This window comes from Monodon monoceros, unplaced genomic scaffold, assembly GCF_005190385.1.
Source record: "Monodon monoceros isolate NGI ecotype Baffin Bay Population unplaced genomic scaffold, NGI_Narwhal_1 Super_Scaffold_5, whole genome shotgun sequence".
Classification (NCBI taxonomy): Eukaryota; Metazoa; Chordata; class Mammalia; order Artiodactyla; family Monodontidae; genus Monodon; species Monodon monoceros.
The window spans coordinates 49,673,732-49,701,117 of NW_021703782.1; the positions used below are offsets into that span (position 1 = coordinate 49,673,732).

General features: G+C 37.0%; 1 protein-coding gene across 2 annotated transcripts in view; it reads left to right on the plus strand.

Moving 5' to 3' along the window:
* Positions 1 to 27,386, plus strand: part of ZDHHC21 (zinc finger DHHC-type containing 21) — a 68,901-nt gene that overhangs the window by 30,159 nt on the left and 11,356 nt on the right. For both annotated transcript variants that reach the window (XM_029201386.1, XM_029201387.1), the window contains one exon: positions 25,192 to 25,308. In XM_029201386.1, the coding sequence (XP_029057219.1) occupies positions 25,192 to 25,308 (117 nt within the window). The remainder of the gene's footprint in view (positions 1 to 25,191; positions 25,309 to 27,386) is intronic.

Below are 27,386 nucleotides of genomic sequence, written 5' to 3' on the forward strand. Positions count from 1 at the left end.
AGTAATATTCCATTGTATATATGTGACACATCTTCTTTATCCATTCATCTGATGATGGACACTTAGGTTGTTTCCATCTCTGGGCTATTGTAAATAGAGCTGCAATGAACATTTTGGTACATGACTCTTTTTGAATTATGGTTTTCTCAGAGTATATGCCCAGTAGTGGGATTGCTGGGTCATATGGTAGTTCTATTTGTAGTTTTTAAGGAACCTCCATACTGTTCTCCTTAGTGGCTGTACCAATTCACATTCCCACCAGCAGTGCAAGAGAGTTCCCTTTTCTCCACACCCTCTCCAGCATTTATTGTTTCTACATTTTTTGATGATGGCCATTCTGACTGGTGTGAGATGATATCTCATTGTAGTTTTATTTGCATTTCTCTAATGATTAATGATGTTGAGCATTCTTTCATGTGTTTGTTGGCAGTCTGTATATCTTCTTTGGAGAAATGTCTATTAGGTCTTCTAACCATTTTTGGATTGGGTTGTTTGTTTTTTTGTTATTGAGCTGCATGAGCTGCTTGTATATTCTGGAGATTAATCCTTTGTCAGTTGCTTCATTTGCAAATATTTTCTCCCATTCTGAGGGTTGTCTTTTCATCTTGCTTGTGGTTTCCTTTGCTGTACAAAAGCTTTGAAGTTTCATTAGGTCCCATTTGTTTATTTTTGTTTTTATTTCCATTTCTCGAGGAGTTGGGTCAAAAAGGATCTTGCTGTGATTTATGTCATAGAGTGTTCTGCCTATGTTTTCCTCTAAGAGTTTGATAGTTTCTGGCCTTACATTTAGGTCTTTAATCCATTTTGAGCTTATTTTTGTGTATGGTGTTAGCGAGTGTTCTAATTTCATTCTTTTACATGTAGCTGTCCAGTTTTCCCAGCACCACTTATTGAAGAGGCTGTCCTTTCTCCACTGTACATTCCTGTCACCATTATCAAAGATAAGGTGACCATATGTGTGTGGGTTTATCTCTGGGCTTTCTATCCTGTTCCATTGATCTATATTTCTGTTTTTGTGCCAGTACCATACTGTCTTGATTACTGTAGCTTTGTAGTATAGTCTGAAGTCAGGGAGCCTGATTGCTCCAGCTCCATTTTTCTTTCTCAAGATTGCTTTGGCTATTCGGGGTCTTTTGTGTTTCCATACAAATTGTGAAATTTTTTGTTCTAGTTCTGTGAAAAATGCCAGTGGTAGTTTGATAGGGATTGCATTGAATCTGTAGATTGCTTTGGGTAGTAGAGTCATTTTCACAATGTTGATTCTTCCAATCCAAGAACATGGTATATCTCTCCAACTATTTGTATCATCTTTAATTTCTTTCATCAGTGTCTTATAAGTTTCTGCATACAGGTCTTTTGTCTCCTCAGGTAGCTTTAATCCTAGATAATTTGTTCTTTTTGTTGCAATGATAAATGGGAGTGTTTTCTTGATTTCAGTTTCAGATTTTTCATCATTAGTGTATAGGAATGCCAGAGATTTCTGTGCATTAATTTTGTATCCTGCTACTTTACCAAATTCATTGATTAGCTCTAGTAGTTTTCTGGTAGCATCTTTAGGATTCTCTGTGTATAGTATCATGTCATCTGCAAATAGTGACAGCTTTACTTCTTCTTTTCCGATTTGGAATCCTTTTATTTCCTTTTCTTCTCTGATTGCTGTGGCTAAAACTTCCAAAACTATGTTGAATAAGAGTGGTGAGAGTGGGCAACCTTGTCTTGTTCCTGATCTTAGTGGAAATGCTTTCAGTTTTTCACCATTGAGGACGATATTGGCTGTGGATTTGTCATATATGGCCTTTATTATGTTGAGGAAAGTTCCCTCTATGCCTGCTTTCTGCAGGGTTTTTATCATAAATGGGTGTTGAATTTTGTCGAAAGCTTTCTCTGCATCTATTGAGATGATCATATGGTTTTTCTCCTTCAGTTTGTTACTATAGTGTATCGCGTTGATTGATTTGCATATATTGAAGAATCCTTGCATTCCTGGAATAAACCCCACTTGATCATGGTGTATGATCCTTTTAATGTGCTGTTGGATTCTGTTTGCTAGTATTTTGTTGAGGATTTTTGCATCTATGTTCATCAGTGATATTGGCCTGTAGTTTTCTTTCTTTGTGACATCCTTGTCTGGTTTTGATATCAGGGTGATGGTCGCCTCGTAGAATGAGTTTGGGAGTGTTCCTCCCTCTGCTATATTTTGGAAGAGTTTGAGAAGGATAGGTGTTAGCTCTTCTCTAAATGTTTAATAGAATTCGCCTGTGAAGCCACCTGGTCCTGGGCTTTTGTTTGCTGGAAGATTTTTAATCACAGTTTCAATTTCAGTGCTTGTGATTGGCCTGTTCATATTTTCTATTTCTTCCTGATTCAGTGTTGGCAGGTTGTGCATTTCTAAGAATTTGTCCATTTCTTCCAGGTTGTCCATTTTATTGGCATAGAGTTGCTTGTAGTAATCTCTCATGATCTTCTGTATTTCTGCACTGTCAATTGTTACTTCTCCTTTTTCATTTCTAATTCTATTGATTTGAGTCTTTTCCCTTTTTTTCTTGATGAGTCTGGCTAATGATTTATCAATTTAGTTTATCTTCTCAAAGAACCAGCTTTTAGTTTTATTGATCTTTGCTATTGTTTCCTTCATTTCTTTTTCATTTATTTCTGATCTGATTTTTATGATTTCTTTCCTTCTGCTAACTTTGGGGTTTTTTTGTTCTTTCTCTAATTGCTTTAGGTGCAAGGGTAGGTTGTTTATTCGAGATGTTTCCTGTTTCGTAAGGTAGGACTGTATTGCTATAAACTTCCCTCTTAGAACTGCTTTTGCGGCATCCCATAGGTTTTGGGTCATCATGTCTCCATTGTCATTTGTTTCTAGGTATTTTTTGATTTCCTCTTTGATTTCTTCAGTGATCACTTCGTTATTAAGTGGTGTATTGTTTAGCCTCCATGTCTTTGTATTTTTTACAGATCTTTTCCTGTAATTGATATCTAGTCTCAGCGTTGTGGTTGGAAGAGATACTTGATACAATTTAAATTTTCTTAAATTTACCAAGGCTTGATTTGTGACCCAAGATATGATCTATCCTGGAGAATGTTCCATGAGCACTTGAGAAAAATGTGTATTCTGTTGTTTTTGGATGGAATGTCCTGTAAATATCAATTAAGTCCATCTTGTTTAATGTATCATTTAAAGCTTGTGTTTCCTTATTTATTTTCATTTTGATCTGTCCATTGGTGAAAGTGGGGTCTTAAAGTCCCCTACTATGAATGTGTTACTGTCAATTTCCCTTTTTATGGCTGTTAGTATTTGCCTTATGTATTGAGGTGCTCCTTTGTTGGGTGCATAAATATTTACAATTGTTATATCTTCTTCTTGGATTGATCCCTTGATCATTATGTATTGTCCTTCTCTGTGTCTTGTAAGAGTCTTTATTTTAAAGTCTATTTTGTCTGATATGAGAATTGCTACTCCAGCTTTCTTTTGGTTTCCATTTGCATGGAATATCTTTTTCCATCCCCTTACTTTCAGTCTGTATGTGTCTCTAGGTCTGAAGTGGGTCTCTTGTAGACAGCATATATATGGCTCTTGTTTTTGTATCCATTCAGCCAATCTGTGTCTTTTGGTGGGAGCATTTAGTCCATTTACATTTAAGGTAATTATTGATATGTATGTTCCTATTCCTATTTTCGTAATTGTTTTGGGTTCGTTATCGTAGGTCTTTTCCTTCTCTTGTGTTTCTTGCCTAGAGAAGTTCCTTTAGCATTTGTTGTAAAGCTGGTTTGGTGGTGCTGAACTCTCTCAGGTTTTGCTTGTCTGTAAAGGTTTTAATTTCTCCATCAAATCTGAATGAGATACTTGCTGGGTAGAGTAATCTTGGTTGCAGGTTTTTCTCCTTCACCACTTTAAATATGTCCTGCCAGTCCCTTCTGGCTTGCAGAGTTTCTGCTGAAAGATCAGCTGTTAACCTTATGGGGAGTCCCTCGTGTGTTATTTGTTGTTTTTCCCTTGCTGCTTTTAATATGTTTTCTTTGTATTTAATTTTTTTTGTGTGTGTGTGTTATGCGAGGCTCTCACTGTTGTGGCCTCTCCCGTTGTGGAGCACAGGCTCCGGACGCGCAGGTTCAGTGGCCACGGCTCACGGGCCCAGCCACTCCGCAGTATGTGGGATCTTCCCGGACTGAGGCACGAAACCGTGTCCCCTGCATTGGCAGGCGGACTCTCAACCACTGCACCACCAGGGAAGCCCTGTATTTAATTTTTGATAGTTTGATTAATATGTGTCTTGACATGTTTCTCCTTGGATTTATCCTGTATGGGACTCTCTGTGCTTCCTGGCCTTGATTAACTATTTCCTTTCCCATATTAGGGAAGTTTTCAACTATCATCTCTTAAAATATTTTCTCAGTCCCTTTCTTTTTCTCTTCTTCTTCTGGAACCCCTATAATTCGAATGTTGGTACGTTTTATCCGTTCTTCTGCTTCAGTTATTCTGCTATTGATCCCATCTAAAGTATTTTTAATTTCATTTATTGTGTTGTTCATCATTGCTTGTTTCATCTTTAGTTCTTCTAGGTCCTTGTTAAATGTTTCTTGCATTTTGTCTATTCTATTTCCAAGATTTTGGATCATCTTTACTATCATTATTCTGAATTCTTTTTCAGGTAGACTGCCTATTTCCTCCTCATTTGTTAGGTCTGGTGGGTTTTTATCTTGCTCCTTCATCTGCTGTGTGTTTTTCTGTCTTCTCTTTTTGCTTATCTTACTGTGTTTGGGGTCTCCTTTTTGCAGGCTGCAGGTTCGTGGTTCCCATTGTTTTTGGTGTCTGTCCCCAGTGGCTAAAGTTGGTTCAGTGGGTTGTGTAGGCTTCCTGGGGGAGGGGACTAGTGCCTGGTGTCTGGTGGATGAGGCTGGATCTTGTCTTTCTGGTGGGCACGTCCACGTCTGGTGGTGTGTTTTGGGGTGTCTGTGGGCTTATTATGTTTTTATGCAGCCTCTCTGCTAGTGGGTGTGGTTGTGTTCCTGTCTTGCTAGTTGTTTGGCATAGGGTGTCCAGCACTGTAGCTTGCTGGTCGTTGAGTGAAGCTGGGTGTTGGTGTTGAGATGGAGATCTCTGGGAGATTTTCGCCGTTTGATATTATGTGGAGCTGGGAGGTCTCTTGTGGACCAGTGTCCTGAAGTTGGCTCTCCCGCCTCAGAGGCACAGCACTGACTCCTGGCTGCAGCACCAAGAGCCTTTCATCCACACGGCTCAGAATAAAAGGGAGAAAAAGTAGAAAGAAAGACAGAGAGGAAGGAAGGAAGGAAGGAAGAAAGGATGGAGGGAGGAAGGAAGGAAGGAGGGAAGGAAGGAAGGAAAGAACGAAAGAAAGAAGATAAAATAAAATAAAGTAAGATAAAATAAAATAAAGATATTAAAATAAAAAATAATTATTAAGAAAAAAAAATTTTTTAAAGAAAATAAAGGACGTATAGAACCCTAGGACAAATGGTGGAAGCAAAGCTATACAGACAAAATCTCACACAGAAGCATACACATACACACTCACAAAAAGAGGAAAAGGGGAAAAAATCATAAATCTTGCTCTCAAAGTCCACCTCCTCAATTTGGGATGATTCGTTGTCTATTCATGTATTCTACAGATGCAGGGTACATCAAGCTGATTGTGGAGATTTAATCCACTGCTTCTGAGCCTGCTGGGAGGGATTTCCGTTTCTCTTCTTTGTTCGCACAGCTCCCGCAGCTCAGCTTTGGATTTGGCCCCGCCTCTGCGTGTATGTTGCAGGAGGGCGTCTGTTCTTTGCTGAGACAGGACGGGGTTAAAGGAGCAGCTGCTTCGGGGACTCTGGCTCACTCAGGCCGGGGGGGAGGGAGGCGTAGGGATGCGGGGCGAGCCTGTGGCGGCAGAGGCCAGTGTGACGTTGCACCAGCCTGAGGCGCGCCGTGCGTTCTCCCGGGGAAGTTGTCCCTGGATCCCGGGACCCTGGCAGTGGCGGGCTGCACAGGCTCCCCGGAAGGGGTGTGTGGATAGTGACCTGTGCTCGCACACAGGCCCCTTGGTGGCGGCACCAGCAGCCTTAGCGTCTCATGCCCGTCTCTGGGGTCCGCGCTTTTAGCTGAGGCTCGCGCCAGTCTCCGGAGCTCCTTTAAGCAGCCCTCTTAATCCCCTCTCCTTGCGCACCAGGAAACAAAGAGGCAAGAAAAAGTCTCTTGCCTCTTCGGCAGCTCCAGACTTTTCCCCAGACTCCCTCCCCGCTAGCCGTGGTGCACTAACCCCCTGCAGGCTGTGTTCACGCCGCCAACCCCAGTCCTCTCCCTGCGCTCTGCTCCGACCGAAGCCCGAGCCTCAGCTCCCAGCCCCACCCGCCCCGGCGGGAGAGTAGACAAGCCTCTTGGGCTGGTGAGTGCCAGTTGGCACCGATCCTGTGTTTGGGAATCTCTCTGCTTTGCCCTCCGCACACCCGTTGCTGTGCTCTCTTCGTGGCTCCGAAGCTTTCCCCCTCCGCCACCCGCAGTCTCCGCCCGCGAAGGGGCTTCCTAGTGTGTGGAAACCTTTCCTCCTTCACAGCTCCCTCCCATTGGTGCAGGTCCCGTCCCTATCCTTTTGTCTCTGTTTATTCTTTTCTCTTTTGCCCTACCTAGGTACGTGGGGACTTTCTTGCATTTTGGGAGGTCTGAGGTCCAGCGTTCAGTAGGTGTTCTGTAGGAGTTGTTCCACGTGTAGATGTATTTCTGGTGTATCTGTGGGGAGGAAGGTGATCTCCGCGTCTTACTCTTCCGCCATCTTCCCCTCGTCTCCTCTCTTTTTTCTTAATGTAGGCATTTATAGCCGTGAACTTCCCTCAGAACTGTCTTTGCTGCATCTCGTAAATTTGGTGTGTTGTATCTCCATTTTAATTTGCCTCAATATTTTTTAGTATCTGTTTTGATTTCTTCTTTGGCCCATTGGTTGTTCAGTAGTATGCTGTTTAATCTCCACATATTTTTGAATTTTCTAGTTTTCTTCTTATAATTGATTTCCAGTTTCATACCATTGGGGTTGGAAAAGATGTTTGATGTGATTTCAGTCTTCTTAAAATTATTAAGGTTTGTTTTGCTGCCTAATATATGATTTACCTGGAGACTGTTTCCTGTGAACTTGAGAAGAATGTGTATTCTACTGTTGTTGGATGGAATACTCTTTAAATGTCTGTTAGGTCCATCTGGTCTAACATGTAGTTTAAGTCTGATGTTTCCATATTGATTTTCTGTCTAGATGATCTATCCATTGTTGAAACTGAGGTACTGAAGTCCCCTACTATTACTATAATGCTGTCTAGTTCTCCCTCAGGTCTGTTAATATTTGCCCTATGTATTTAGGTGCTCCTGTGTTGCATGTATCATATTTACAAATGTTATATCCTCTTGTTGGAGTGACTCTTGTTTTATATTGACCTTTTTTGTCTCTTCTTATAGTCTTTGGCTTAAAGTCTATTTCGTCTGATATAAATATAGCTACCTCTGCTTTCTTTTGGTTTTCATTTGCGTGGAATATCTTTTTCCATCCGTTCACTTTCAGTCTGTGTGTCCCTAAAGCTGAAGTGAATCTCTTATAGGCCCTAGATAACTGGATCTTGGTTTTTTTTTTACCCATTCAGCCATTTTTTGTCTTTTGATTGTAGAATTTAGTCCTTTTATATTTAAAGTAATTATTGATAGGTATGGACTTACTGTTGCCATTTTAAAAATTGTTTTTTGGCTGTTCTGTAATTCCTTTGTTCCTTTTTCTCTTGCTTTCTTCCTTTGTTTTTTGGTGATTTTCTTTAGTGCTGTGCCTGATCTATCAATATAAGATTCACTCAGCTAGTTTCTGGATTTCATTCAAAGGGAATTGCTTCATGCTTAGTAGTAGATTCATTATGTCTGTGGGAAGAGTTGAGTTCAGGAGCCTTCTCTTGCCATCTTGGACCAGAACTCCTATGATTTCTTTTTGTTTTTGTATTTAGCAGTTATTCTATGATGTGCTTCGTTGTTGTTTTCTTTGCATTCTTCCTGTTTGAGAGTTTATATAACTTCTTAAATCTGTGGCTTTATGACATTTTTAAGTTATGGACATTTCTTGGCCTGTGTCACTTCAACTGTTACTTCTGCCCAACTTTATCTCCTGCATTCCTGGGATTCTGATTATATGCACATGACATCTCACTGCACTGCATAACTTTTGCAGTCTTTCCTGCATTTTTCCTTTTTTTCCCTCTGTGCTTCAGACTGGGTATTTCCTACTGACCCCTCTTCTGGTTTACTGCTCAACTCTTCTGCTCTGTTTAATCTACTGTTAAACCCTTCTGTTGAGGTTATTAATTCAGTTATTATATTTTTCTCAGTTATAATTTCCATTTGATATTTTTTTCATAGATCACTTCTCTGGTGAAATTCTTCATTTGTCATCTAAAGTTTTGAACATTTTAATGAAAGTTATTTTAATATTTATGTCTGATAACTTCAGTGTTGAGATCTACTTGTGGGTCTGTTTCCATTGACTTTTTTTTCTTCTCTCTTGTAGTTTCCAGATAGTTTGTCCTTTCTTCTGATATATCTAATAAATTTTGTTAGATACTGGGCATTTTGTATGACAAATTGTAGAAGAGCTGGTTGATTCTTTGTTTTTCAAGTTATGATTTACTTCTTTTGTGGACTGTCAATAAGAGAAGACTCATCTTGATCCAGTCAAGGATTTGTATAATAAATATTTCTAAGGCTAATAACAGAATATTGGTCTTAATACAGCAGTGCTTTTGAAGATGACATTTACTGTGTTTATTGAGACTTTGTAAGGATTTATGATTTCGGGTTTTGTCTTCATAAAGAACTAGTTTCAGTTTGCCCTTTCTCTTATGTCATAGCCCTTCAGGAGTTTCTCAGCTGGAAACTTCAATGTTAACAGTGGATTGTGCCTTCTCCTTTTTGTTTCCCCAGTTCTCTGGGATTGCAGAAAACTCTGAGCCTCCACTTCTACTTGACCTTTCATATGTAATGTTTATGAGGTGGCAAGTACCTTTAAGTAAAAAGTACTGAGGAATGTAGGACTCACCTTAGTGCATTTCTACTCTTTCTGGAATCTTTGTCCTTTAAGTCCTGGCTAGTTTGGCTACTTCCCAGTGTCTTCAGTTAGCTGTTTATTGACCAATTAATTGGATTTTATCTGGCTTTTAGTAATGTTCTTACTGGTAGGGTTAGTCTCATACAATCTCTTCCTGCCTAGGTGTCATTGGCAGTAACATTTTGTTTAAAAATTTCTTCCCAAGTGATTTTAATCATTGCTTCCTAACTACACAACTCCAGGAGACCACACTCATGTCATAATCTATGTAAACAATATCCTGTGGAGTTGTGCAGAACCATACGACTATAGCCATAAGGTTTGAGAACGATTGTGCTGTAGAAAATGGGACTGGTGATGGACTTGATAGTATTGGTAGAGATTAACCAGATGGAGAGAAGAAGGAAGTCATTGCTGGACAAGAGAATAACAGAAAGCTTGAGGCAGTTAATTGGAAATTGGTTTTAAGGTCACATTTTTTTCTAAGATACTAAAAAACTCTATGGCAAATATTTTTAAAGCTAAATAATAGAAAATTATCCTTACTTATAACAGGTTTTTTTTGGTGATGACATTTATTACATTTTTTTTATAAAGGTAGAAAATTGCCAGTAATTTCAGTACAAAAGTCACTATTGACATTTAAAAAGAAATAATGTTTTGTAGTGGAATATTCTTCAAACAATCCTGCCCCATCAGTTTTTTTCTAAGTCCTTGCCTGTCTCTCTTTCATTTTTCTCTGAAACAAACAAAGTATATCCAGGTCTTCATTTTGTGTGTAAAGTTGTTAATAAACTTTGTTATTCTTTCCATTATATGGGATATGGTATAAAGACCCCCCAGATATCCCTAATTATCTTTAGAGATTGTGTTATTGATTACTGTGCTTCTTTCTTATGGAGAAAAAGTACAATGAAAGTATGCCATGGACTTTGGCTCTATATTCTGTCAGCCAGAGGAAGTGAAAGCTTTAGTCTGCATTTTTCTTTATATCCTTTCAGGTAGATAGATGGCAGCATAGTATCTTTCGTTAAGTTCTAAAACTGAGTGCTTATCTCTGGGTGGGAAAAGAAAGTGTTAAAAACTCTTACTTAGGTTTTTGTTTCTTTTCTTTTTTCTTTTCTTTTTTAACATGAAAGTGTTTATTCATTGGACTGACTTTTAAACTTTGTGGTGATGTCGCTTAACCTGTATTTAGTAGAAAACTGGTACATTAATGATTAAGCACATGGGAAAGAAAGAGTTGAGAGAAAGCAGGCTGTTCACAAACTCTGGAAAATAAAGGGTTTGGGACCTGATTTTCTTCCATTTCTCTCTTCTCTTGGCTTTCTCTTTTCAGGGGAGTGCTTTCTCTGCTGGATTGTTTGAATTGCTTTGCAATAACCCCATTGTTTTTGAGAGTAACTTAGTGCTTTTTAGATTTCTTCTTAATCTTTACTTTTAAAATATCCACCTATCATGGACTTTCAAGGATTTATGTGTTTTTACTATGTGAAGTTTTGAGGAAATACTTTAATATAATATATCCTTTAGTTAGAGAAGGAGTTAATAAAAGGTAAGGAAGATAAGGAATTTATTCATCATGAATCAGTGCCCCAAAAAAGGATTTATTTTTATGCTGTAAGCATTGATTTATATCCTAAGTCTTATAAAGAAGGCCTACAAACCTGAGAAGAATTAGTATTACCATCTTCTTTGTAAATAGTAACTAAAAAAAAATCTCTAAATTCTCAGTTGATATTAAGACAAAAATTCATATTTAGAAAATTACAGAAATGTAAGTAATAGGTATCTTTCCAAATAAATGGGGATAAATAAAGCATTTTTAGTTAAAATCACAGCTTCCAAAATTAATAAAGATAAGCTTGGAGATATTTGGAGAAGTTTTTCAAATGTTAGATGTCAAATTAGTTTGACTGTCATTTGTATTTATCATGCTGCTATAATGTTAACTTTTACTTAAAATCCTCTTGAAACTAATGTCTTCCTTTAAGTAGTTATTGGGATGAAAATCATTTTAAAGATTTCAAAACCTGTAGAGTGGGGAGTGATGTGGCATTTTAAATGAATAAAATGGATAGATATTAAATAAAATAAATTTTCTTTGGCCAAAGTCTATATTTGACTATTTTTCACATAGTTATTTTAACTGTTTGTAAACAAATGCCTGGCCATTTGGCATATTATTAAATTACAAAAATATACTTCGTCTTATTGTATGCTAGCTGTTTACCAAAACCATTATTAGAAAATTACAGCATTTTATTGGGTTGGCCAAAAAGTTTGCTTGGGTTTTTCTCTAACATCTTATGGAAAAAAACCAAAAGAACTTTTTGACCAGCCCAATGATTAAATATGAAGGAAGGTGTCATTATAATTAGGGAGTATACTTTCTAAAGATTATTATTTATTGATCCATGAATATTTCATTAGTCATATGTTTCAGGATTTTTATATTATTCTCAATTTGTAAGAATTGGATTAGTGGAAAATGTCAACTTATTTAAAATATCCTTGAGAGGATAAGTAGTATGGTTCCCATTGTACAGAGAAGGTACTGAGATTCAGAGAGGTCCAGTAACTTGTTTAAGCAGAGAATTATCCCACTTGGCAGAGGTGTGATTTGGGCCCATTTCTGCCTGTTCCTAAGTCAGTGTTCTTTCTATAGTTATCAAGCTGCTATTTCCCTTTTTTACACTTTTCCCTGAGGATATTTTTTAGCAGTTTAAAAAATACTCAAGCATCACAAAATTACTTCTTCAGGGACAGCTTATTGAATCTCCTGATTGGTAAATTCATACTTTGCTGTTTTCATTTTTCATTGAGGCAGTACATTTTTAGTAGTTAATCTAATCTAAAGACTGTCAAAATACATCTTATAAAGGCATTATAGTAGGTTAAAAATATTTTTTAAATTATGTACCTGCTGATAATCACATATTGTAGGCAGTACTATCTCTACTTTCTTTCTATGTGAGAAAACAAGTTGTTTTCTTTCTTAAATAATTGGTAGCTATTAGTGTAGAGCTTATGCAACTAATCATTTGTGGCATAGTTCTAAAGTTATATGTTTTCAATTGTTTTTAGATGAAGTAGATTTAGATAATTCCCAGATGATTCTTTTGTATCTATTTTTATGTGAAGGGCAAAAACTAATATACTAACTGAATTTAAGGTTATGGGTAGAGTGATAGAAGTGGGGAAGGAAGGGTGAGAATTTGAATAAAGGACATGCTGCCAATATTCAGAAGAGGAAAATAAATAATGTTTAGCAGTCCAGCCAACAGCTTCAGCTAGGAAGATACATTACTATTATTCTGATTAGCTCCTATCTAATAGTGTTGCTAGGGATTTGATGTCGGATAGAACTACGCCACAGAGTTACTTGCGTAGCTTTTTGGCTAACAAAGAACAGAAGTAGCCAGAGGACTTAGTTGCAGGTAGCTCTGAATATTCGTAAAGCTCTTTACAATTTACTTTAATCTTTTTATATAATCAATCTCAAAGTATCCTGAGCACTTCTGTTATTTATTGCTATTTTAAAAAAATGATTTAGGCTTTACTCAATATTTATATAGGGTCATTTATTGTGGGTACTTTAGAATGAATAAAATTGCTGAAATATGTATTTAGTTTATTTTTGGCAAGAATAGCCAATAGTGTGGAATTAAGATAAATATGAAGTGAAAATTATTTCATTAGCAAGTATAAGGGTAATTTGGTGTTTTTGCCTCTGTATCCTGAAATGTTAGTGGAGGTAGTAGCATCTCTTGGTAAATTTTTCTTTCTCTTTTTCTTTTCTTTCTTTTTTTTTTGCTTGGAAGGTATGGTGTCAGATATATAATTAGTTTACGTTTGTAAAAAAAAAAAGTATAAGACTACCCTATTATTCTAATAATTGTCAATTCTATATGTCATATATCCCTGTGCTTTTACTGACAGATGGAACAAAGAAACCTTATGCTAAATCTTGACCTTGCCTTGCAGTACCAGGTCTACTGAATATATGTCCTCATTAAATTTTATATAGCTAATTATTTATGAATATTATAGCACTTAGCATAAAAATTTAGCAGTTTTATTTCTCTGTGAGAATGTTTCAGTCACTTTGAGTTTAAATGGTTAAACGCTGGTAGCAATTTTATTGTCTCACTCATCTTTTACTTTTATCAAATACTATAGTACTGTATTAAATGGTAAATGTAGCAAGAAAATATGGTATCTTGTTTTCTTATTGAACAGCTATAACTTTTCTAGAGTTTTTACTGCTAAAAGATGGGAAGGCAGACAAAATGATTTTTCTGAAATATTGTACCCTCAGCCATGAACCTAGCAGTCAGGTGCCAGTGAAATTTGCTCCCTAAGAAAGCTGCATTTATATCTGTATCAAAATTGAATGTGTAATTCTGGTCACTCAGTGATAGCCATGAGTCAAGTATGAATAGTGATTTTTTTTCATTTAGATATTAGTTTCCATTAGGATTTAACAAGACTGAAAAAAAGTACCTTTTACCTGGGGGCTGGAGGTGAGAAGGATATACAGAATAATCCTGTAACTTCTTTGCCTATAATTTTGAATGTAATGATAAAACTTAAGCTGAGGCCCATTCCCAAAAGTGCTGATAACCATACAGATATGGTAGGATTTTACTTTATGCAAGAGTAACGGCCACACGAACCTAACTTAGCATGTGAAGTTGGTTATTTAGCCATTTTGAAAATTCAAATCTGTATACTTTAGATATCTTAGTTGTGATCTAAGCTATTTTCATTTTTGAAAAACAGAGAAAACAAATCCCTTTCAGTAGTATAGTGGGGGAAGGAGGGAGTCTCCGGCCCCCCTTCCCTGCCTCCACCCCAGAGACATTGGTAATGATATCTGGAGACTTTTTTGGTTGTCACAACTGGGAGAATGCTATGGGCATTTAGTAGGTAGAGGCCAGGGATGCTGCTAAATATCCTGCAATCATAGTACCACCTCCTACGACAAAGGCTGATCTGGCCCAAAGTATAGTAATGTTGAGGTTGAGAAACCCCTTCAGTAGGAGGAAGATAACAAATACCTCACATGTTAATTTTCAGGCTAGTCTCATAAAAACACAAAACAACTTATAAATAATAGTATGTAAATAAAATTGCTTCCTACTGATTAATATAAGACTGTTACTTTATATGTACAATTTTATTTGTAAAAGTTGTTTATTTTCAAAAATTATGAAGAACACTCAGTAAATCATTTAACAAGTATTTGTTGAGTGCCTGCGATGTGCATGGTAGCCACTCTAGGCTCTGAGGACGCGGCAGTGAACAAAATGAAGTTCCTGAATTAAAGAGCTTACATTCTAATTGGGAGGGACAGGCAATAAATAAATATATGGTATACAAGATCAGTATTATGAAGTGTAATAAAGGTGAGTGAGGGATAGAAAGTAATGATTAATGATATAGTCAAGGAAGGCCTTTCTCATAGTGACACTTGAGCAGAGACCTGAAGCTCAAGCATGTCACTGATATTGGGAGGAAGAGCATTTCAGTGAGAGGAAAGAACCAATGCCAAGTGTATCTTGAGTGGAGTGAGGGAGAGAGCTTTAGGAGATGAATTGAGAGCAGTGAGGGCTGGGATTGAAGGTGAGACTTTGTTTTGTCAGGATGTTTAGTGGTTGGGACTTTGGAAACTTTTGAAGGTTTTTTAGCAAAATTACACAAACTCATTTACATTAGAGAAAGAAACCTGATTGCTAGGAAGAATAAATTTAGGGACAATCATGGCAGCAAGAAGACCAGTTACTAGACTGTTAAAATATAGTCCAAACAAGATGATGTGGGGAGTAGTGGAATGTTGAGAAGTGGTGTGTTATAGTTTAAGAGCTGACAGGATTTAGTGTTGATTTGGATGTGGGGTATGAGATAGAAAGTGACAAGTAGAGGATGACTGCAAGGTTTTATGTCCTGAACAACTGGAAGAATAGAGATGTCATTTACTGAAATGGAGAAGCTTGGAGGAAGAGTAAGTTTTAGGAAAAAGTTTAAAGATTTTGGTTCTATTGAGGTGCCTATTTGATATCCAAGAAGAGATGTTGTTAAGTAGACAGATATGGGAATCTGGATTTCAGTAGAGTGGTCTGAGCTCGATATATAAATTTGGGACCTTTAGATGTAAAGATGGTATTTAAAGCCATGGGACCTGATAGGAGATTTTCTAGGGAGTAAGTATAGCTAGATAAGAAAGGAGGTCTTAAGACTAAGTCTGGAATACTCTTAAATTTTAGAAGACAGAAAGATGAGGAGGAAACAGAAAGGTGACTAAGCAGGAGTACCCGGTGAAACCAGGGAGCACTGGTGAAAGAGAGCATCAAGAAAGTTGACGGGGGCTTCCCTGGTGGCGCAGTGGTTGAGAGTCCACCTGCCGATGCAGGGGACGCGGGTTCATGCCCCGGTCCAGGAGGATCCCACGTGCTGCGGAGCGGCTGGGCCCGTGAGCCATGGCCGCTGAGCCTGTGCGTCTGGAGCCTGTGCTCCGCAGCGGGAGAGGCCACAACAGTGAGAGGCCCGCGTACCGCAAAAAAAAAAAAAGTTGACGGTATATATTGAAGGAGAAAGTATAGCAATGTAGTGTGGACTGTAAACAAGTAGGAAGTCAAGTGAAGGTATTGGAGGAAGGCATTGACGGACAGTGAAATGGTGGTTGGGTCAACAGATCGGACATTCATTGAGGTTGAGAATGTGTTAACATTGATGATCTACAGGGAGCTAGATTGAAAGATACAAGGTGGTATTCAGAAGGTGATGTGTTTGAATTTGCAGTCATGTTATGAGCACAGTGATGGGAAATATTAAGATAGAGGATATAATTATAGAATTTGGATTGAGATTTTAATAAGATTATTAGAAGAAATGAGTTCAAAGAATTCACAGACCAAGTATTGGAAGAAATATTTGCTAGATTATAAATAGCCAAATCTGATCCTTGGTTTATTTTCATTTAGCTTGCATCAGGAGGTGATGACCCCACTGCTCCCTAGTTGTGTAACGTTTTGAAATTTTAAATGATGTAATTAACAGATAGGAATATAGGAATATTATTTCATGTAAGTGTCCTTTTCCACCTCTCTTGGTTTGTGTGACATGTGTCTATGTACATGTTGCCTTTGTGTTTCTTTTTCTTTGTTTCTCTCTGCTATTTCATGTGTGTAATAGTCTTTGTAGGTAGTACTCTAACTCTTCATGTGTTGGGGGAGACTGCTTTTTTGGCTAGCTTTCTTCCTCATTTTCATTTATTCATTCAGTAAACATTTATTGAGCATCTACAGTGAGCTAGAGCGAGTTCTAGGCTCCAGGGACTCATCATCGAACAAAACAGTCAAGAGTTCCCATCTTCAAGAAACTACTGTTGTGAGAGACAGATAGTAAATACATTCATAATTACATAAATAGGTAAATATCAGATGGAGGTAAGTACTCTAGAAAAAATAAAATAGACCAAGGCAGTAGGGAATGCTGAGATTTTCTGTAGTTTGGTCAAGGCAAAATAAGCAACTGGGCCCTGGTAAAAATAAACAAATGGGTCTCTGATAAGGTGATGTTTAAACAGAGACCTAAAGAAAATGAGGGAGTAAACCTGTGGATATCTGGGGAAAGATTTTGCTGGGAAGAATAAGTGTAACATCACTGATGTGGGGTTTGCTTCATATGTTGGAGAAATAGCAAAGAGCTCAATGTGGTGGGATCAGAGTGGTCCAGGAAGAAAGTGGTAGATGAGCTCAGAAGGCCAGTCCGACTCCTCCTCTCTCTTTCTCCCCTTTGTCTGTTGTATCCTTTTCTATAACTTATTTGACATTTTTTGTCTGTCCTTTCACAGGCCATATGTAACTAAACATTTTCATTTTGCTATATATATTTTAAAAGAGTTCTGTTTCTATTCTAAAATCAAGAAAGTATTTTTGTATTTAATATTTCATGATCACAACTTTCTTTTTACTGCAGTTTCAGTTTTTGTACCTTTTGTATTATGAAATATAATACACATATATAGGTGTGCACAAAAATAAAAACATACAGCTCAGTGAATGATGGCAAAGCCTCTTTGAGCAATATTTATAAGATTTATTCATTTGTTACATTAGATACAGTTTATTTTCATTGCTATGAACATAGCTACAAATATTCATAGTATTTTATTTTATTTATTTATTTTTTTTGCGGTATGCGGGCCTCTCACTGTTGTGGCCTCTCCCGTTGTGGAGCACAGGCTCCGGACGCGCAGACTCGGTGGCCATGGCTCACGGGCCCAGCCGCTCCGCGGCATGTGGGATCCTCCCGGACCGGGGCATGAACCCGCGTCCCCTGCATCGGCAGGCGGACTCTCAACCACTGAGCCACCAGGGAAACCCCTATTTCATTTTCTAATAAATTTATTTATTTATTTATTTTTGGCCGCGTTGGATCTTTGTTGTTGTGCGCGGGCTTTCTCTGGTTGCTGCGAGCAGGGGCTACTTGTCCTTGCAGTGCGTGGGCTTCTCATTGTGGTGGCTTCTTGTTGCGGAGCATGGGCTCTAGGCACGCAGGCTTCAGTAGTTGTGGCACACAGGCTCAGTTGCTCTGTGGCATGTGGGATCTTCCCGGACCAGGGATCGAACCCGTGTTCCGTGCACTGGCAGGCGGATTCTTAACCACTGCGCCACCAGGGAAGTCCATAGTATTTCATTTAATGTAAAATAGTTTATATATCCATTCTACTGATGGACATTTACATTGTTTCCAGTTTGGGGCTATTACAAATAATGCTGCCAGAAGCAACCTTGTTCATGTCTCTTGCTGTACAGGTGCATGTGTTTCACTTGGATGTACAGCTAGAAGTGGCTGTGTTCAAAGGTTATGTGTATATTCCTTTAGATACTGTTAAAGTTTTACGAAGTGGTGGTACCAATTCAAAACCCCACTAGTAGAGTATGTAAGTTCACGTTACTTCATAGTGTTGCTAATACTTTTTCAGGTTTTCCTTTTTTTGTTTTTTTTTTGTTTGTTTGTTTTTTTGGCGGTACGCGGGCCTCTCACTGCCGTGGCCTCTCCCATCGCGGAGCACAGGCTCCAGACGGGCAGGCTCAGCGGCCATGGCTCACAGGCCCAGCCGCTCCGCGGCATGCGGGATCCTCCCAGACCGGGGCACGAACCCGTGTCCCCTGCATCGGCAGGCGGACTCTCAACCACTGCGCCACCAGGGAAGCCCTTCCTTTTTTTTTTTAATGGCATAATATTAAAAGTATCTCCTTTATTTTTCAGTTGAAGTATAGTTGCTGTACAATATTACATAAGTTATGGGTGTACAATATAATGATTCTCAGTTTTTAAAGGCTATACTCCATGTATAGTTATTATAAGATACTGGCTATATTCCCTGTGTTGTACAGTACATCCTTGTAGCTTATTTTATACCTAATGGTTTGTACATCTTTTCCCCCTACCCTTATATTGCCCCTTCCCCTTCCCTGTCCCCACTGTAACCACTAGTTTGTTCTCTATATCTGTGAGTCTGCTTCTTTTTTGTTATATTCACTAGTTTGTTGTATTTTTTTAGATTCCACATATAAGTGATATCATACAGTGTTTGTCTTTCTCTGTCTGACTTATTTCACTTAGCATAATACCCTCCAGTCATCTTAAAGTTTGTAATTTTAGTGGGGATGAGCAGTACTTCGTTGTGTTATTGAGCCCCTTTTCACATGTTTATCAACCATAGGTATAACCTGTTTGATGCAGTGTGTCTGTTTATTTTGCATGTTTGGTAGGGGGGTTAACTTTTTTTTTCCTGGTAATTGTAGGATGTTTTAGATTTGAGTCCTTTTATGATTATGTATGTTGTAAATATCTTTCTGTAGCTAAATTTTTTACTCTCTTAATGCTATTTTTTGATGAACAGAAGTTTTAACTTTACTCCAACTTACCAGTCTTTTCCTTTTTAGTTAGTGCTTTTGAGGTTCAATTTAAGAAGTATTTTTCTATCCTAAATCATCAATATAATTCTCCTATATTGTCTTCCAAGTATTATATTTTTTATATTTCTACCCGGAATTGATTTTTATAATGCTTATGAGGTAGGAGTTAGGATTTCATTTTTTTCACAGATGGATATCCAATTGATTTAGCACCATTTATTGAAAAGATAATTCCACTCTGCTCTGCAGTACCATCTTTGTCATAAACCAAGAGCCATATATGTGTGTATCCGTTTCTGCTTTTTTTCTAGTCCATTAGCCTATCTTTGTGGTTGCACCACACTGTTACAACTGTAGTTTTATAATAAATCTTGCTATCCAGTATAAGAGTGTTTTTCTGCCTTTTTTTTTTCATTATTATTGCTCCCATCAGGAGCCTTTTTAGACACTTTCTCTTCTTTTCTCTGTGAAGTTAAATACTAAGGAATAAGATTTTGTCAGGTAGGATTGATTTGTGGACAGCCACAAATCACTGTAATAGCTAAGTTTTTTTTCCTCCAAGAACCAATTTTCTCCCTCCTGGGGGCGATACTACCCCTACTGAGAATGCATGCAGTAGAGCAGATCCTCCTCCTTGTTCTTTTTATATAGGAGTGGTATGCTATCCTGTGCTTTTGTCTTTTTCAGTGAAATTTAGAAACAGCTTACTTAGCAGTTTACAAATGAAAACAAAGTAAAAAACTCCTAACAGTATGTAACAGTATATACTCTACTGGTGGGGGAATTTTACTGGGATTGTATTAATTCTATACATCAGTTTGCTTAGTTGACATCTGTACCTTTCTGAGTTTCCTGATCATAAGCATAGTGTAGCAGCAAGAAGAAGTTGGAAACATGGGTAGTCCTATGACCATGAGTGAGTAGTTAAAACTTTTCCTGAAAAGAATATTCACACATTTACCAGTGAATCCTAGCTCTATCATATGTGAAAGGAAACAGTAATTCCAGTCTTATGCATACTCTTCAAAACACTAGAAAAAGAGGAAACTCCCCAACTCATTTTATGTGTATAGCATATGTTGGGTATATAACCTATTAAGGGCAATAAGAGAATGAAAGGAAATTAGTCTGATTATGAACATAGATTAAACAACCCCTAAACAAAATTTTAGCAAACTGAATCTGGTCATATATAACCAGCTTGATCAAGTTGAGTTTATCTTAGGAATGAAAGGTTGTTTTTATGCTAGAAAATCCATCAGTATACTTTTATCAATTAACAAATTAGGGGAAAAAAACCCCAGATGTATGGAGACTGTATGTATTAGGGGAACAAATTAGGGGAAAAAAACCCAGATGTATGGAGACTGTATGTATTAGTGTGTGAGGACAAAGATAAAATTCAGCCTCCATTCATGTTATAAACTCTTAGCAAACTAGAACTAGAGAACTTTTTTAGTGAGATAAAAGGTTCCAAAACAAACAGACAAACAAAAACCACACACAGAACCCAACACAATAGCTGTAGCATGCTTAATGATGAAATGTTGACCTTTTTCCCTCCAAGTTGAGGGACAAGGTGTTGATGCCTGCTGTGCCCCCACTGCCATTGTTATTAAATATAGTGCTAGGAATTCTAGTCCATGCAGTGAGGCAAGAGGAAGAAAGAGACGGTATAACTGCTGAAATGAAGAAAACCATCATTACTCTTAGATGGTATGATCATGTAAATAACTTATCTGTAGATTCTTTGGAATTTTTAAGAAAGTTTAAGAAGTGTGACTATAAAACAATATTTTAAAAAATCAGTTTTATTTCTGTATGCTAGCAAACGGTGCTTTAGACAATGAAATTAACAGCAGAACCATTTATAATAGAATCAAGAAACAGGAATTCAATCTGACTTTAAAAAGCAAGACCTCTAGGGGAAAATTGTGACTCTTAGTGGAGAGAATATGTCATATGTGTGTGTATGTCTGAGTGTGTTGTAACTTGAAATCTAATTTAAAATTTCTATGGGAATACAAATTACAGTTGACCTTTGAACAATACACATTTGAACTGTGCAGATCCACTTATATGCGGATATCTTCAGTAGTAAATACTCCAGTAGTACAGGATCGATGGTTGGTTGAATCCGCTGATGCTGAGGAACCGTGGATACTGAGGGCCTGCTATAAGATATATGCAGATTAACCCCCGCCTTGTTCAAGGGTCAACTGTATCTAGAATAACCAATACATTCCTTTTTTTACATTGAAGTGTAGTTGATTTACAATATTATGTTATTTTCAGGTATAAAACATAGTGATTCAATATTTTATAGATTATACTCCATTTAAATTTATTACAAAACAAAGGCTGTATTTCCCTGTGCTGTACAATATATCTTTATTGCTTATCTGTTTTATACTTAGTAGTTTGTGTCTCTTAGTCCCATACCAAGATATTCTTGAAAAAGAACAAGTTGGGATGAGTTGGCCTACTAGGTATGGAGAGTTATTACAAAGCCATAGTAACTAAGATGTGCTCACTAGTACGGGGATAAACAAATAAACCAAGAGAACAGGATAGAGAGCCCACATCAGACTCAGGCACGTATGGACACTTGACCTCTGATCCCTGAGGAAAGGACAGCTTTTTAAATAAACCGTCCCGGGACAATTGAGTATTCATATAGTAAAAGTAAATTCAGAACCCTGTATTTCACAGTGCACAATCAATTCCAGGTGGATTAGTGACCTAAATGTGAAAGGCAAAGCTATAAAGCTTTTAAAGGCTTTAGAAGGTAGTATAGGAGAATGTCATCACTACGTCAGGGTTGGGAAAGATTTCTTAAACAGGAAATAAAAAGCAATAAAAGAAAAGATTGATAAATTGGACTACATTAAAATTAAGAATTTGGGATTATCCAAAGATGCCATAAAGAGAATGAAAAAGTAGACTCAGAGTAGGAAAAGATATTTGTAATATGCGACTGAAATGTAGTATCGAAGATGTCTGAAGAACGAATCAGTAACCTTTCTCTTTAAGGTAGGGATGCGGGAGAGGATGTGATGGGGAAGAAATGCACTGAGGAAAGCGTCTGCATGTTTTCAAATGTTTGCATTCTTTTCTCTAAACTGAACTTATGTTTTATGTATTTCTCTCTATATAAGCACATTTCTTAACCAAAAAATGGAAAGGAATGAAAACGATAAAGAAATACAGTTACTGTATTAGTTTTCTAGGGCGACATAAAATACCACAGACTGGGGGCATAAACAACAGAAACTCATTTTCTCACAGTTCTGGAGGCTGGAAGTCTAAGATCAGGATGTCGGCAGGTTTGGTTTCTCTGGAGGCTTCTCTCCTGGCTTGCGTATGGCACCTTGTTGCTGTGTCTTCGCATGTGCTTGAGCATCCGTGGTGTCGCTTTGTGTTTCTGAGTTTCCTTTTCTTATAAGGATACCAGTCAGATTGGATTAATGTCCACCCTAAGGGCCCCATTTTTCTTGATCTCCTCTTTAAAGGCCCTCTCTCCAAATACTCTCACATTCTGAAGTGCTGGGGTGAGGGGTTAGGGCTTCCACATACGAATTTCTGGAGAGACACAATTCAGCCATAATAACACTGATTATGTCATAAAGATTTGAATAGCAAATGGATGCTTGTGATGTAGATAAAATTTCCCAAGCCAATTTTTGGATTCAAAAAGTGCTAGATCTAAAAACAAAAAATCTAAGATAGAAGTAAAGATGTTGTGCTCTGGAGAAGTATGTTAAATGACTCAAAATATGGATTTAGTACTGATGTTAATTATGTGTGTGTAAAGTTGGGATGCATTTTTTGAAAATGTAAGAGTGATAAAAAGCAATTTCTGAATCAATTTACTATTTTACACAAGTACTCTCTAACATAAATGTATACCTAAGTGAATAAATGTAATTTTAAGTAGATCTTTTAGTCTCATCTTCATCCCTAACATGTATAAATTCTAGTGGACAAAAAAGTTTTTTAATCTTTTCACTGGGAGAAAAGAGGATGCATTTTATTTGGTCATATATGGCACAGATCTTCCTTGACTTACAGTGGAGTACATCCTGATAAACCCATTCTAAGTTGAAAATATCCAAAGTTGCACCATCTTAAAAGTCGGAAAATTGTAAGGTGAACCGTTGTAAATTGGGGACCATGTGTATTTTTTTTAGGGTAAGCTCTACTATGACACAGTATGTTCATTCCTAAAATTTGCCCCACTGTGCAAAATCATGCAATGAAAACCATAGGACTTATGGGAAAATGAAGACACAACACTCAAAAACTTTGTCAGTGACACTCAAAAGGGTTCCTAATAAAAATAGCAGCACAGTTTTATACATGTTAACTAGTTAAGAAATACGTAAATACTATAACAAACATTGCACTTTACCTTAGAAGAGACGTGAAATTTTCTTGTGGAAGTGGGCATCAGAAGGGTTGCGTTATGTGAGTTATTACCAAGTGATGGAAGGAGAGTCATGTGAAATTGGAGGGAAAATTGTGATACCAGGTACGGATGATTGTGGCTCATAACACACATGACAAATTGAGTTAGCCGGTAGATGTTTGGGGGGGTGTGTTTTGTGTATTCCTGTATAGCTTGGTTTAGCTGGGTGAAGTTTTTACTGTTCATCTTGGGTTTCTTGCAGATAAAATCACACATAAACAAACACAAGAGTCTTGCTGTGCTCAAGTTGTTGCTTAATGTATCAATCATGTTGGAACATATTTGTGTTTTCATACAGCATAATAGCAGAGTTTACTGTACTGAATTTTTAATATCATTCATAGCCCCATCTTTTCCTCTTTACATGTTTGGTAAGGATTTTGCATTAGGCTCTTTTTAGTGAAATTTTGAAATAGTCAAAACTAATATGTAACTGTTACATAACACCTTAAGTATCTTGGTGAATTTTAAGTTTTCCCTGGCTAATAAACTGAGTGGTTTGGGTGTGCACTCAGAGTTTTGCTTAAGTCACATGGATGATCACTGTGCCACACAGAAAAGCATCAGTTCTTTTGTTTCAAACAAGATCATTATGTTCGGTGACCCCCCCTGTTTCTGGTATTGCTACCAGGGTACCTTTAAGCCTTAACCTGAATCAGTATTAAAAGAGCATGTGCGTGGTTATGTTTTGGGGTCCTTCCCATTCGTTTGTTGCTTTTTATCCACTGTGGCTATTTTATTCCAAAGCTTAGTAACTACAGGTTTCCAGAAGTCTTTGTTCTTTCACTCTCTCTCCCTCGACTGGAATGGTCTGGCCAGACAAGGGAGAGAGAGTGAAAGAACAGTGGGGGTAAATGAAATGGCTTCTCCTGGTTTTCCTGACCTCCTGCCACAGTTTCTTTGGATCACTTTCAGGACCCTCATTTTCATGCCCTGGGCTGGAAAATCAGTTTTCCCTCACAGCGTTTCCATTTCTCTCTCCTGTCTAGGCATTCCTTTATGTTTCTACTGTCCTCTGTGCACACATTCCTGTTAAAGTATGTATCACATTGTTTTGGAGTTTTGCAGAGTTGGGCTCTCTCTCTGAATAAACTGCATACTTCTTGAGGGCACAGACCATATCTTTATCCTTTTTACATTTCTACTACATAGCTCAGTGCTTGGCAGTGGTAGTTGAGTGAGTGGATGGATGAATGAATGAGTTGGTCTTGCAGAGGGCTGTTCATGTGATCCTATTATTTGTGTTACCCCCTCATTTTGACTAAAATACATAATCTCTAGGTATCTTGGCCACTTGAACTTTAATATTATGAATCAGATTTGTGCTTTCAAGCTTTTTAGCAGTACCATAATAAAATTTCCTTTTGTTGAACCAGAGATTGTACACCATCTGTTTTGTTTTTGTTTTTTGATTTTTGGAGGGTTTTCTGTTTTGTTTTTGCTCCAAATAGTAAATGAGCATGGCTAATTTGCAACTTTAGGATTAGGAGTTTTTATGACAATTGAGTAGTAAAATCCCATTTTTCAGCTTGCTACTATGAGTTAAAAACAATTATTTTTGAAATTTTCAAATATTTATATGTTTATGAAGTGGAATAAACTAAAAAATGGGGAGAGTAGTTGTTTTAAGATAATAAGGGAAAATGTTATGGCTCAATTCTTTATTATTGCAACTGTAAGTAATTTTTGAATTGTTTTTAAGATTTTCTTTTTCTTCTTATAGGACCTCTTTGTTGTTAGACATGAATTGGCCATAATGAGACTAGCTGCCTTTATGGGCATTACAATGTTAGTTGGAATAACTGGACTCTTTTATACTCAACTAATTGGCATCATCACAGTAAGTATATTTTTAATGTAAAGTAATGTATTTGTGAACATATTGCCTAATTACGAACTTAATTCTAAAAAGTTACAGGAAGCTTAGAAATTAAAGAGGAAAGTTATCCGTAGTCATTTATGTATTTCCATTTCCGTATGCCTGTGTAATTTTAAAGTAGTTATAATCAGTGTACAGAGTGTACATATAATTTTGTATCCTGCTTTTAAAAATTAGATTAAAGTATTTTTATATGGCTACAGACATCATGTTTATAGTCTTTAATAGTTGGATATACTATTTAGTGAACATAACATATTTTAATTAATCATTTTTCTGTTGATCAGCATCTACTATGCAATCTTTTTTTTCTGTATTACAAATAGCTCTTTGAACATCTCTTTTTCCTCTTTAAACTAGTAACTTAAGGTAAATTCCAAAAAATGGAATGTTGCTGGTAGAAACATTTTATTAGTAATTAAACGGGTTTTTTTAAATGTATTTATCAGCCAAAGTGGATTTGTCACAACAGAAAAGATTTTAAAAATGAGAAAAATAACATTGGTTAAGGATTTAAAAGTTTGGAAATACACTGCATTGCAGAAGATGCAGAGTAAATAGGCTTTTTCGTATGTTGTTGGCGGGGGTATAAATTGGTATAAACTTTTTGAAGGGCAAATAGTCAGTGTCTATCAAAATTTTAAAGGCACAACCCTTTTGACCACCTCTAGATACTGTTTTTTCACATGTGTGTAAATAAGTGTGTATATTAAAAAAGATCTTCATTGTTATATTGATATAGTGTATGAAAACTTAAGTGTTTATAAGACTATATTCAGTGGAAAAAACTGTAAGAAAATGCATCAAAACTTACTTTAAAGCAACAGTAATCAAGAAAGTGTTGTACTGGCATAAGGATAGATGAAATAGAATTGAGAGTCCAGAAATAGACAGAAATTGAGAGTCCAGAAATATCTATGGTCAATCAGTTTTTCAGCAAGAGTAGCAAGACTATTCAATAGGGGAAAGAAAAGTCTTTTCAACAAATACTGCTGGGACAGCTAGGTATCCACATGCAGAAGAATGAAGTTGGGCCCTTACCTCATACCATATATGTAAATTAACTCAAAATGGATCATAGACCTGAATATAAGATCTAAAGTTATAAAACTCCTAGAAGAAAACATAGGATTAGGCAATACTAAATCTTAGACTAGGAAATAATATCCTAGATATGAAACCAAAAGTGTAAATAAAGAAAAAAAAGATAATTTGGACTTACTCAAAACTGTAAACTTTTGCACTTCAAAGGATGCTATCAAGAAAGTGAAAGGACAGCTCACAGAATGGGAGAAAATATTGTGTATCTGATAAGGGACTTGTATCTAGAATAAAGAACTCTTAAACTCAGTAATAAGAAGGCAACCTAATTAAAGCATGGGGAAAGGATCTGAATGGACATTTCTTCCAAGAAGATACAAATGGACAATAAATACTACATGAAAAGACGCTCAACATCATTAGTCATCAGGGAAATGAAAATCAAAACCATAATTAGGTATCACTTCTCATGCACACTAGGAGGCTATAATAAAAGAAGGTAATAACAAAGGTTGGTGAGGATGCAGAGGAAGCAGAACCCTCATGCACTACTCGTGGGAATGTAAAATGGTGCAGATACTTTACAAAATAGTCTGACCATTCTGTAAATAAACATGGGTTATGTTTTGATTCAGCAATTCCACGCCTAGGTATGTACCTAAGAGAAATGAAATGTATGTTCACATAAAAATTTGTACATGAATATTTATAGCAGCATTAGTCATAATAGACCAAAACTCTCAGCAATCCAGATATCTATCAGCTGGTGAATGGATATATACAAAATGTGGTATATATCCATAAAATGGAATATTATTTGGCCATAAGAAGAAGTGAAGTACTGATGCATGCAACACCACAGATGAACCTTGAGAGCATTATGCTAAGTGAAAGAAACCAGCCACAAAAGGTCACATATTTGTATCATTCCATTTAATGATATGTCCAGAATAGGCAAGTCTATAGAGACAAAGTAGATTAGTGGTTGTGTGGGGTTG